The 12,529-nt window shown below is 39.2% G+C and overlaps 1 protein-coding gene across 1 annotated transcript; it reads right to left on the reverse strand.

Moving 5' to 3' along the window:
- Positions 1-818: 818 nt before the first annotated feature.
- efcab7 (EF-hand calcium binding domain 7) lies at positions 819-12,376 on the reverse strand. The gene is made up of 13 exons (XM_058638102.1): positions 12,006-12,376; positions 11,517-11,728; positions 11,233-11,319; positions 10,275-10,479; positions 8,346-8,467; positions 5,177-5,318; positions 3,822-3,931; positions 3,562-3,725; positions 3,276-3,409; positions 3,012-3,160; positions 2,409-2,618; positions 1,584-1,691; positions 819-1,422 (listed from the first exon to the last, which is right to left on the reverse strand). The coding sequence occupies exons 1-13, from the start codon at positions 12,133-12,135 to the stop codon at positions 1,342-1,344; spliced, it is 1,854 nt and encodes a 617-aa protein (XP_058494085.1). The 5' UTR covers positions 12,136-12,376; the 3' UTR covers positions 819-1,341.
- Between the last annotated feature and the right edge of the window lie 153 nt (positions 12,377-12,529).

Here is a 12,529-nt window from a genome sequence, read left to right on the forward strand (position 1 = left end):
TACTGTTTTTTGTGCAGAATGACATTCTCACAAAGGCAATGTCCAAACACTGAGCAGCCAAGTGTTATTAAACCTGTTTGGAGAGGAAGAGCAGACAGGGGCCGAGGACATTAAATACTCCTGCAAGCCATGTGACATTTAGCTTGCCGGCTCTACTGTTTCAGCAGAGAAAGTCAAAGGGCAAATAATGATCAGAGAGATATAAATAGGAGGTCAAGACTGTTGCAGCTGAAAAGGCCAAGGACTAATAAAGTTTAAACTTGAGTGCAATGCAAAGGGATGCATTTTATAGCCAACCCCAAAACCCCACAGCACCTTACTGTACTAAGGCTATGAACAGTAGTGGACAGTAGTCCAGAGTAACACAGACTACATGTTTAAGAGCCGCTTGTCTACATGTAAAAGTAAAATGCTGTATGCACTGATTTGGTGATTAACAGGTCTGAAGATGTCACGGTAAAAAGTTGCATGACAGCATTGAAATACTGCTGACAGTGCAAACTGTCAGCAGTATATGTTCACTTTTGATTGGCAGCCATCACTATAGTGAACACTATTAACTGTGTGATCAATTCATGATTTGAAAAGAGCCCGAAGGACATCCTGATTCCAGATTTTCCCTAGAACCAATGACTACAAACATATAGTCGCATATAACATAACATTCTAGTCTAAACCATAGACTGTACCGCTATCAGTGAAAGAAACCAGCTGCTATTGGACGTGGTCGTAGAACTTTACATCTGCTTGAAAAAATAATAAACTGTCTTAAGAAATAGCACTTTTATTTTGACCATCACAGTCGCACGGATATAAAACAAAAACAATAAAGTAGCTAAAAAAAATAACCTAAGTAATTTAAAACTAAATGGGAAATCTCTGACCAGGCCCAATTCACTTAAACATGTAATCATGATAAATGAACAGAAAAAAACTGAAACTGAACATGAGAAAATGACATTTAAATGTTTGTGTTTTGTTAAATGTCTTTGATGCAGAGAGTCATCTGATCAACCTGTTTTCCACAACCTGACAAAGGACGCCTGCTCCTGCTGTTGTGGTCTTAACAGAAGAGGCTTTAGAAAATGTACACACACGGTTTCTTAGAGTTCAAATAATTAGGCAGTGTTCCTTTTTGAAATTGCTATTTACTGTAAAATGACACATAGTAGTTTGGTACAACCATTTAAAACATTTTTCATATTGCCACTAGATATATAACTATCTATATTCATAATGTACTCTATGTGATACCACAGATTTATAAATAAATATTGGCCTATTACAATTTTGTAGCAATAGCACAGCCGAACCTTTGTTCGGTTTCACAGAAGTTCACCTTCATGTGTATGTCAGTATGGTCTCCACACAGTTGTAGGTCCAGTCCTGCTTGTCACTGATGGGCAGGACATGTTGGCACATCTAGAAGACAAGACACACATTTGTATTAACATTACATCCCATTATCTATCATTTTTCTAATTCAGGTTCTCAGGAGTGGATACAAATATCCAATAGGAGCACTTGTGATTATAATGATATCCAAACAATTTGTTAAGTAAACACAAGGATAAACCTCATACCATCTTTGTCCGTGCTGGGACCTCCACGGCAAACACACTCATGCCTCTGCTGCTGCTGCAGTTCCTGCTCTGCTCATTGTTCACATGCACAGTCACTTTCTGGTTGGTCTACAACACAAAGAGTGAACTTTAAATCGTGAAAACAAAGATATCAGTTGAAAACATTTTGAAAAAACTGAAGTGTACTGAAGTATATCATTTGAAAGACAGCATGACACCCATAGCTGCAATATCTACAGTGATGGAATACTGTAATACAATGGGTGACAAATAAAATAAATAATGACTCTACTGTATATAAACACACATGATAACCAGGTTAATGTTGTCCCTGTTTGTGAGTCAGTCATTCTTTTGGAGCAGCTCCTGTTGCTATGAGAATAGACACCATTGCTGCATATCAATGAGCAACCTCACCCTGTTGTAATGAACTCTAATTCAAGCTACAACAAATATTTTTTCAAATACTATAAGTAATATGTAGTCTAACTTATTATTATTATTATTGTTATACTCTCAGCAAACACTGATCACCACATTCAACATCAGTTGCTGGCAATAGATATGTCCAGTTACTGCACTATACCTGAGCACCTAAGTTTTAAAGTGACTGTTGATTTAAAAAAGAAAGGTGGTGTAGGGCAAGGAAAGTTCCTTATTTCATCCACTAAAACAATGAATGGTTATTATTTTGTTGGCTATCTAAAGAAATGATGGTGTTCATTTTAATGTTGTTTGAGTCCTGTATGCACATTTATCACATTTCTAATAATCACTGGTGAAACTATACCGACAGAGACAGATGTAGAAGGTTTGTTCGCCTACCTTGTTGGCTATGAGAGAGGAGATCCTGTGCTCCCCTCTATAGGTGTACATGAGAATATTTTCCTGTCCCCTAAGTGCTTTGGCGCCTGTCTTGGCCATGATGGACTTCTGGAGAGCCTGGTTCAGAAGCTTGGGTCCTGACTCCATGCTGAGTGGCTGAAGAGACTGCTGAGTACCTTCAGAGTGAACGTCTATCTGAAATGGGCAAGCCTGACCATGTGGGAGAGGTGGTAATCCAGTTTGTTAGTGGGACTTAAAATAATCTCTTGAAAGCACTCATTCAAATCTTTATTTTAGGAAGTCACATTGAGATAATGAGACCTAGCAAAAAACAACCACAATAACAAATAGCTTCACAAAACAATAAATACAATGATCAGTAAAACACAGCAAAAGGGAGCAATAATATGACATCATTTCTCATTTAATTGAAGGAGCTACAACTTTCAATAACTATTTTCTTCAATCTATGTATGTTTTGTTTATTCTATTGTTAGTTAATGTGACATGTGTTGTTCCCCACTCTTCCTAAAGGCCCTGATTTCTTGTTTTTCATTAAATAGGGTTCATATTTTTTGAGTGAAATCAGACAGGTGAACTTACCTCTACCAGCTCCAGCATGCGGTTGTAGCCCATGGCTTCCAGGGTGACCCACAGATCTGCAGCGTCTCCGTCTTTCTCTGTGGCCTCCATCAGGTTCAGCTCCATGAAGCCCTGCCGAGTCAGCTGGTTCTTTCTCATATCAAAGTTTTCTGTCCCACCCCCACCCCAAGAAAAACAACGTTAATACTAGTTGTGTACTCACTCCTTTGAACTGTTTCTCTAGCACCCCTCTATGTGTCAGGGTGCCATAATGACAATTATTACCTTTGCAGACAGCCCAGGCATCCTTGTCACACTTCTCTCCACTGGTCCTCAGCTCAAAGAAGTTGTACTCTTCCAGACTGAGCAAACCATTGCCATCCAGGTCTATAACCTCAAAGATGTCTGTCAGCGCCTCCCTGTGGCACAGAGGGAACAACGCCGGCAATTATTCACAGGGTTGCATCAAAGCATGTACGAGTATAAATACCGTGTTCACTCTAAAGCTCTGTTATTTTTCTGATCATATGTACGCTATGAAAATAAAGTGCATGTACAGACAAACACTAACCTGAGCTCTCTGGTGAGGTCTAGTTCTCCAGTGTCAGTCTTGTAGACGAGCTCCACAGTTTTATTGGAGAGACTCTTTTTGCCTCTTTTCTTCAGTCTGCAGCCACTGGTGAAGGGCAGCAGATAGTAGGTCCCAGCGCTCAGTTCTCCTTTCCAAACATACTTCTGCAGAAACAACGGAGTGGGGGAAAAACATTCATAAAATCCTGGAATTCTTATCCAGCAATCAAAACAACAATGTACAACAACACACAAACAGACCTCTTTGTCCTTTGACTCTGTGAATTGCACTAAAGTCGAATCCTCTTTGGTGTCACCAACCGATGTCATAAAAAGGGCTGTATCCACTGTCATCCAGGGTGAACTTTTGTCTGAAATATAACAGAATAACAGGAACATGTGATATAATTAGGATTTTTTTTAATTCATTTTTATTGAGTGTGAAAATACACATTTGAACAGAACAAAACAAATTGAGGAATGAATCAAACTGACTAAGTATTATCCCACCAAAAACCACACAATGTTAAATACACCACAGAAGCCATTAGCAGTGTTGGGCAAGCTACTTGGAAAATGTAGTGAGCTAAGCTAATAGTTAAATTAGCTTAGCTTACAGTTAAGTAAGTTACATTAAATTAAGCTTCACTACACCAAAGCTACCCCCCAGAGAAATGTAGCAAGCTAAGGACGCTAACTACATCAAGCTAACTTCATTCCAAGTCAAAGCTATCTCAGTGATCAATAAAACTTATCAGACAGATAAGCAGGCAGAAATGTTACATTTAATTGTTTATTAAACAATAAGCTATGCTCTCACTGCTCCAAAGCCAGAACACAAACACCAAACAAAATGTGCTCCACATGGTAACAAAAAGCAGGTGTTGAGCGTGTGTGTATGTTCATCTATGTTTGTTTGTGTGTGTGTGTGTGTCTGTGTTTTCATGGGTATGCTCAATAACATTTGCAGGACAAACTGCAAGTTTAATCAATAACTTAACTCAAACCACAGTATCAAAAGAATAAAGACCTGCTCCAAACTGCTCTGTGTAGTACGTAAGCGACTCCCTCGGGATCAAAAGCTATTTGGGAAAAGCTATTTGATTCAGAACACAGGGACACAACCACCACGCTATTGAGAGTAGTTATAATAGTAACGTTGTTACTTGTAGCGACGAGGTTGCAAACAAACTAATCCAAAGGCAATTAAAATACGGAGCTTTTATATGAATCCTGATCATCTGAATAAACGACTTAATTCACAGACTTTTTCTGTTTCCGTTACTAATTCCTTAACTCTTTAATCAGTGAAATGAACAGAAATATAACTATGCCCTATCCCTTTTGTTTACATACAAATTAGGGCTGAACAATTAATCGAAATTGTATCGAAATGTCTTGATATAGACACATCTTATTCTACAGACTGAAGAGAACATCTTTGTTTCTCACACAGGTGCACACATATCACACAGTAATCATTTTAAATCTGTTTTTCGAAATAAAAATGAGAATAATGATGTAAAAATGACCATTCCCTCTGATATTGCAATTAGATATTTATTAAAAACCATTCAGCCCCAATACAAATAATAAAATAGAAACATAGTAAGTACCAGGTCTGTGGCTGAGGCTGAGTGGTTGAATGGTGAGGTAGACGTTGGTTGTCTCTGGGACATGGAGCTGGTACTGCAGAGAGCTGATACTCCCATCAACCTCCAAAAAGAAACATCCCTTCATAAAACCGTGATGCCACTCCTGAAACAATGAATAATATTTCCTTTTTAGTAACATATTTATACAACGTTTCACTCATATACTGTGGCAAATAAAGCATGACAATAACCGATTAAGTTGTTTGCCATTTTAAGCCCGTTTCAAACATCACATGCAGTGTTTTGTGCCGCGTGAAACCTCATTTCATATTTGGTGATGTGTGGTCTCCGCTAACATCCCGACACAATCCCGACGAACAATTTCGCTGCTTGACAACACATTGCATTTAGTCATTCAACAGAAACCAAAACTAATTTGCAGTCCCTATTAAAAGGGGGATTGATCTTGTGACGGCGGAAGTATACTTTGGCACGAGAAAGTGAATGAAGCAGTCGATCATAACAGAGAGGTTGCTCACTTGATTAAAAATACTGCCATTGTGATAATTACCACTCGACTCTTCAGGGGGGCATATTCATTATTTCACTGTTTCTGGCACTTCAATGGCATGGAAACACGTGTTATTGCAGTGCTTATCCAGAGGAGGGCAGAAGTGTTGCACTGTGTTTCGGCTGCAGGCTAAAGAAAAGCTCCTTCTAGGGCTTGATATAGTAAATTGGAGTCCATTTAACTTTGATAAATACAACCTTTTCAATCTTGGGCCTGCGGCCATTCAAAATTATCAAGAGGCTACTTTGGAGATATTTATGAATCCTAATATTTCTCTCATTTTTGAAATTCTGTTGTTGAGATAATAATTTCAAATTGAACAGGGACATGAGAGCAAGAGAAGTTTTCCTTCCTCTCAGCGGAGACACATTAAATGAAAACACAGTTGGTGTGGACACACAGTAAGAGGACAATGAGGGCCAAGCAAGTCTGGAGTAGGCCATATTTCTTTTTAGTGGACAAATAAATCACCAAGTTAAACAAAGAAAAGTACCATAAAGACGGAGCGTGTCACTCCTTCAGAGGAAAGCCATTTTCCTCAAAGTATTTATCTTGGGCTGTGAGACGCATAAAAGATCAAATCATAACACTTCAGTGGTTTGTCCAGACAATATTAAAAGAGGAAAATTGCCATGGGCACCTGTCCACTGTTAAAAGACATCAGAATTAATGCTCCCACAGAGAGAGGGTCAGACTGCAGACTAATACAGATGCTGTCACCTGCTCTAGTCACAGGTCTGAATTACTGCTGCACAGAGGGTCACAGGACACACACAAACGTGCTTTTATATCTTGGTGAGGACACGTCATACACATAATGGATTCCCTACTCCCTTACCCTAACCTTAACCGACACAACTAAGGGACCCTTAACCTCACCCTAACATTAACCTAATTCTAACCCTAACCCTTTTCAACCAGATCTTAACCCTGAAAAAGCCCTGAAAATCTGTGGGGCCCAGACAAAATGTCCACATAAATTAAAAATGTCTTTGCAAAGATAGGTTTGTATGTTTTTTGGACCTCACAAAACCATACATGTACACACATACACACACATGCTGGTTTTGCAATCTCTATGGGGACACTTAAAAGACAAAATGCCATAGCTCCTTACCCAAACGTTAACCATCATAACAAAATGCCTAACCCTAACCCTTACCCTAATTTAAATTTAACCTTAACAATAAAATCCTGTCTCAATCATCAAAAAGCCTGTTAAAGGTGCGTGGACCAGCCAAATTGTCCTCACAAAGATGGGTTTGACTGACAATTGTCCACACAGCGTAAAAACAAGCAGCCTTACCTTAACCATAACCACTTAATGCTTAACCGTGACCATAATCTAATCCTAATTCAAATCAAGCCTAAAGTTAACCATCCATCCATCTACCCCGTTATCCTCCACATGAGGGTGGCAGGGGATGCTGTGACATAGGGCGATAGGGGGGGTCACACCCTGGACAGGTCACCGGTCCATCACAGGAGAGTCAAATTTACCTAATCCCCAAATCTGCATGTCCTAGGACTGTGGGAGGAAACCAGAGAACCCGGAGAAAACCCACACACACACAGAGAGAAGTTTACCAGTTCCTCAGAAATGAGGTTCATTGAAGAGGTAATGAACACTTTACAGTTTTTCTACTCATTTAGACTCACTTGCATCTCACTAAGCACACACACTGATACACACATACACACTCACACCACTACATAAACACTTCCAAGCCTCCGACAACCACCACCCAATTATCAGCCTGTGGCAACACAGCAGCCACTATCGTGAGCAGAAGTTCCCTTAGAGGTAAATCTCAGGACACACATTCCTTTACCTCGATGATGTCTGGCCCTTTCCAATCACAATGCATTATTTGGAGCTAAGAGACGGAGCGGGAGGCTGTTACTTTTTATTTATTCATTTACTTTTGTCCCTTGCTGTAAAGCAAACCAGTCGTGGTTAAGCCAAAGAGAGTAAAAACAAAGAGGGAGGGGATCAATACAAGCGTATCTATCAACCCTGGGCAAATGTCAGAAACACTGGGTGACAGTGATACTGGGAGGGACCACAGGCCGTCGATCACATGAGCCAGTGTAAGAAGATTTACAGGTTTAATCACTGATTATAAAAATAATCATAAAAAAAAAAAAAAATTAAGATTCAAAATTTAAAATTCTAACATTTATTACTAAAAAATGACGGCGGGAAATTTGATGTGCTGTCATTAAATGCTCTTTAAAAACATTAGCTAACTGGAGCTAAAAAAAGTGAACTATGATTTAATGATATTGATTGTGATATATATCACAAGTTAAAGTTGAAACAGCTTTCAAGAGCTGTTTTACGACTACGTCTGTCATTTCGTCGTAAATTAATGTGCTTCTTGACGTTCTAGTTTAGTGCAATTTCTTTGTTTTTTTCACGGTTTTTATTTATAAGACGTTTTTCCCTGTTGAGCTTTGAATTTGTATTCAGGATCATCTCGTGGGTGAGAACTCCTAACTATGTGTATATGCAGTGTGTGTGAGAGTGATCCATGTTATAAAAAACCTAAAATAAAGCATCTAAAATCTATACATCTGGTTATATTATATACACATATATATACTGTGTAACTTTACCTGTAAGTCTACAGGCTCTGGTGTTTTGCTGGACTTAGCGCTGCTGGATGTCATAGTGATGGAGTTGGCCAGAGACGAGCGTCTGCTGCGAGCCGAGGAGGGACGAGACGACGATCTGCTGTCTGAAATAAACATATTTTAAGAGATTAAGTCAAAATACATGTACAGAATTATTACCAGTAAATAACAGAGAGCTCAACTTAAGCCACTGACAGATGAAGCCCAACCCTCCCCACCACCAAACAGTAAACACTCTTTGAAAAGAGAGATGAGGTGCACAACATCATTGACACTGCAATCTATCTTCTCAGAAGTCCATTCCCAAGTTCAGGTGAAGATGCTACTTTGCATTTGGGCTCTGAAGAAGAAAAAAAACAAAAAACCTGTGATCCAAAGTTCAGCCTCATTTTAATTAATTATGGAGGCATTTTAAATCACAAATGGCATAACAGAGCGCTCGCAAATCCATTATCTCACACAACTTTTTATCTTGAGCACTAATTGAAGGAAGGAAATATCAATTCACTAATGAGGGCCCTGATTGTTTGCCAGCCGCGGAAAATCAAGATGTGAAGTAATGTGATGGGCTCACAAGCAAATTAACGTAGAGGAGAATAAATAGACCCCCTGTCATGGTATTTGTCATGGATCTATTTTGTATCGACGTGAGTGTTTTAATCTAGAGGAGCAAACGGTAGCTGCTTTGTGAATATGGACACAGATTCACTGAAACAAAGCCTTTGGAGTTCAGTATTGTTGTGTCCTTGTGCTAAAACATCTACACAAAATAAATGAAATAAACTAATTATGATCTGAAAGATACAAAAGACCTAATACATCATTTAAACGAATCAATCCTTTGTATAAATGACCCACGTCAAATACAGTTACAGTGTGTTTTTCAGGCAGACGCTTGTTTATACTGACAAATGTGAGGGCAAATGAGCAGTCAAAACTGTTGTTGAGCTCCAATAATAACCCATTCAACATGTGCGAGCACGTAGCGTGTGGTGTCAGGGCCTTGTTAAAATGTAAGAGCTATAAATCAATACCTGGGAGAGCGCACAATAATGTGATAATCCCGACTACTATGTGGGAGCTCATTTGTTTTTGCAGTGGTGGTCGACTGGGCCCTCCTCTCGACCACTATCTAATCCCTCATCATCTCCCAAGTGAGAAGTGGTGGAATCCTCCAAATCAATAGCTTGAACCTGGACTGACCACTTAAATCAACCCCATCTATCTTACCACTGAGGGCCTGTCTCTGGCTCGCTCAACCAGGATCCCTGTTCCACTCTTCCACCTCAAAACACTAGTGTTAAAATGCAAAAAGTAGATTTTTACACCCACTCTTAACTGCCTGAAAGTGCTGTCTTTTATAGAAAAACCTGCCTGTTCATTATGTGAGGTAGCGGAAGGGCTGCAGCTTGACTTAAAAAACCCATTCCCTGCTTGTTTGAACAAAACAAAAACACATCAGTGTTTTTTTTGGCAAGTGCTTACTCCAAATCCAGAGCTGAATGGCAACATAGTTCAGTTGGTATTGAAAGAGCTTTTTCAAAATCTGTTAATGGCCGGAATGATGACCCAAAAATCACAACACTTAACAGTCTCCTCCCTCCAAACAAGCTGTTTTTTTTTTTACTGTGTAGCTATATGATGATGCATGACCCATGTTAATGAGGTGATTTGTCATAGGGAGGAGTGAAAAATCGATCGATAACATAGCTATGATTTATTCAGCAAAACTAATCGCTGAGGCGTATTGGAGGAATATACCCACTTTATATCCTGACAGGCTGCTACTCGAAACATACAACATTGTAATGATGTAGCAGGTGTTTATTGACATGAACGTGATTTTTTAATAACATGAAAACAAACAGTCAAATCTACATTACGTATATTCTAGGAAGTCATACAACGTACCTTTTCTGAATGCTGTGTCTGACGTTTCTGGAGGCTGAGGTTGAGTTGCTGCCACCTGTGCTGATGACGTTGATGACACAGAGTTCTTTGGAGGGCTGTACGACTGACTGCCAAAGTTCTGTACCTTCAGCTTGGCATCAGCCTCAAGCCTCTCCAAAGCGGCAGCCTGACACCGTTCTGCTGTAGACACAAGCAATCTGCAGAACTGACAGAAATGGGAAGCCTTAAGTCAGGGTATGATACATGAGCGCAGTGGAGGTAATACAGATGTCGCAAGTGCTCACATCTCAGAGGCTAAACTATTGTTTTGTTTTTGTGCTGCCGATGTTTTTTTGTTCCTCTTTTTCTCTGTCACTGGGTTTAGTTTAATCAACGCTTTTGTTGAACGAGTCTTACAAAAATGTATTTTAATGATTTAAACTGGGTCAAAATGTAAACAGTATGAATGTGATCTCGTTCTTCTTCTTTTTCTTCTTTCGGTTTCTCCCTTTTACAGGTCGCCGCAGTGGATAATCCCTATCCCTTGAGTCCTCATCAATATGACTGTAAATTAAATCACAACAGCTATTGCTGTGATTTTACCGTTTCAAGTTTCTGTACTTACTGCTTGGAGGACAAGCCTTTGCTTTGCAGTGTAATTATTACACAGGTATTTGCAATGTTTTTGTTTAATACTGAGATCACAATTATTTACAATCACGCATTGGTAATTGTAACAAAATATACTAATTTCAGTGTTATCTGTTTTACTTCATGTTGTATGACATTCTCAAACCTGGACGTGAGCCTCAGGAGTTTTTAAGACATTTCAAAGATGCTAAAATGTCTATTGTTTGGGAAGAGTTGCTAATCAACCACTTACCTGTATCAGTTTAAATAATTGCCCAATACAGTTATATTAAATATACATTTTTAACAGTGCACATAATGACCTGCAAGTATCATGGTTCAAACTTACCTCATCATAGTCCAGTTTGCCATCCTTGTTAACGTCAGCTAATAAGAAAATTGCATTCACCTCCTCAGTGCTCATTTTTTCTCCTCTCTGGAAGATTCAACATATGGTTTACTATTTCATATGCAGCATTTACAGTCTGTAATGCAGCATTGATGGGTCCTCATTTGCTGATGTTATACCGATTGTATATCACACAACACACTCAATACAAACAAATGTAACAAAACTAAAACGTGACAATTTGTTGCTGTTATCTCTAATACAATTATTTTTGCATTACTCACAGTGGTAAGGGCCTGTTCCAGTTCACTGTGTGTGATGTAGCCATCATTGTTCATATCCATCTTTTTGAATGCTCTCATCAGCTCGGTGTTCTCAGTTTTCTTTTCATGCTTTAGAATCTCACAGAAGTCATCAAAGTTCAGCTTTGACGTTCTTGGGGTCCAGTATTTGTTGAGAGTGGCAAGAGATGGATTTCTTCCTGCTTGTTGAAGAACTAAAAGGGATAAATTGAGGGACAATGTGACTGTAGAAGGAGCAAAAGCAGAGGACATACAACTGCCACCCATCTGACTTCATTTAAAAATGCATTTATTTATCCAACTCTAGTTCCTTTGCGCAATGCAATCGAACACCTGAACCACCTGTATAACATGTACTTCAGCTCATTGTGTTGTGGAAATAAAACGCAGATGAACCAATGTCAGTGTATTTTTCATTAAAATAACAGCTAACACACACACACACACACACACAGCTTCGAGTTAGCTTACCACGACATAGCTGCTGTTTCGAAGAGATATTTGTCAAACTAGATCTGAACACAGCGAGGTAAGTGGCTCTGCACTGCGTGTAGAAAAGCTCCTCTTCATCCGACGGACGAGGACAATCTTCAAGAGACATCTTTCAGATGGGCGTGATGGCTATCGTTAGCTACAGTAGCTCCGTCCGGCTGTAGAGAAAGGCAGGCGCCAGTGTTGTGTGACTGCTAACGTCAGCTAAATGCTAGTGCCTTTTAATTCCATATCCCGTTAAATTATCCAGAAGCATTCAGGACACATTTGATAGCAACCCAGAGAAGAAAGAGAACCATTTGTCCAAAAGCGTTGCTATGAGCTGCCTGTTGCTATGTACACAAAAAACTCAGCGGTGTTCACCAAAACACGACACTGAAGAAACAAACACAAAACTGTTCCTATTAGTGCTAAAACAATTACAATACTTTACATGTATGCTTTCCACTCAATTAAAAATGCTACACTACACTACACAAAATAATAATTTATTTATTTGGAAG

Source organism: Solea solea, chromosome 9 (genome assembly GCF_958295425.1).
Source record: "Solea solea chromosome 9, fSolSol10.1, whole genome shotgun sequence".
NCBI classification, from domain to species: domain Eukaryota; kingdom Metazoa; phylum Chordata; class Actinopteri; order Pleuronectiformes; family Soleidae; genus Solea; species Solea solea.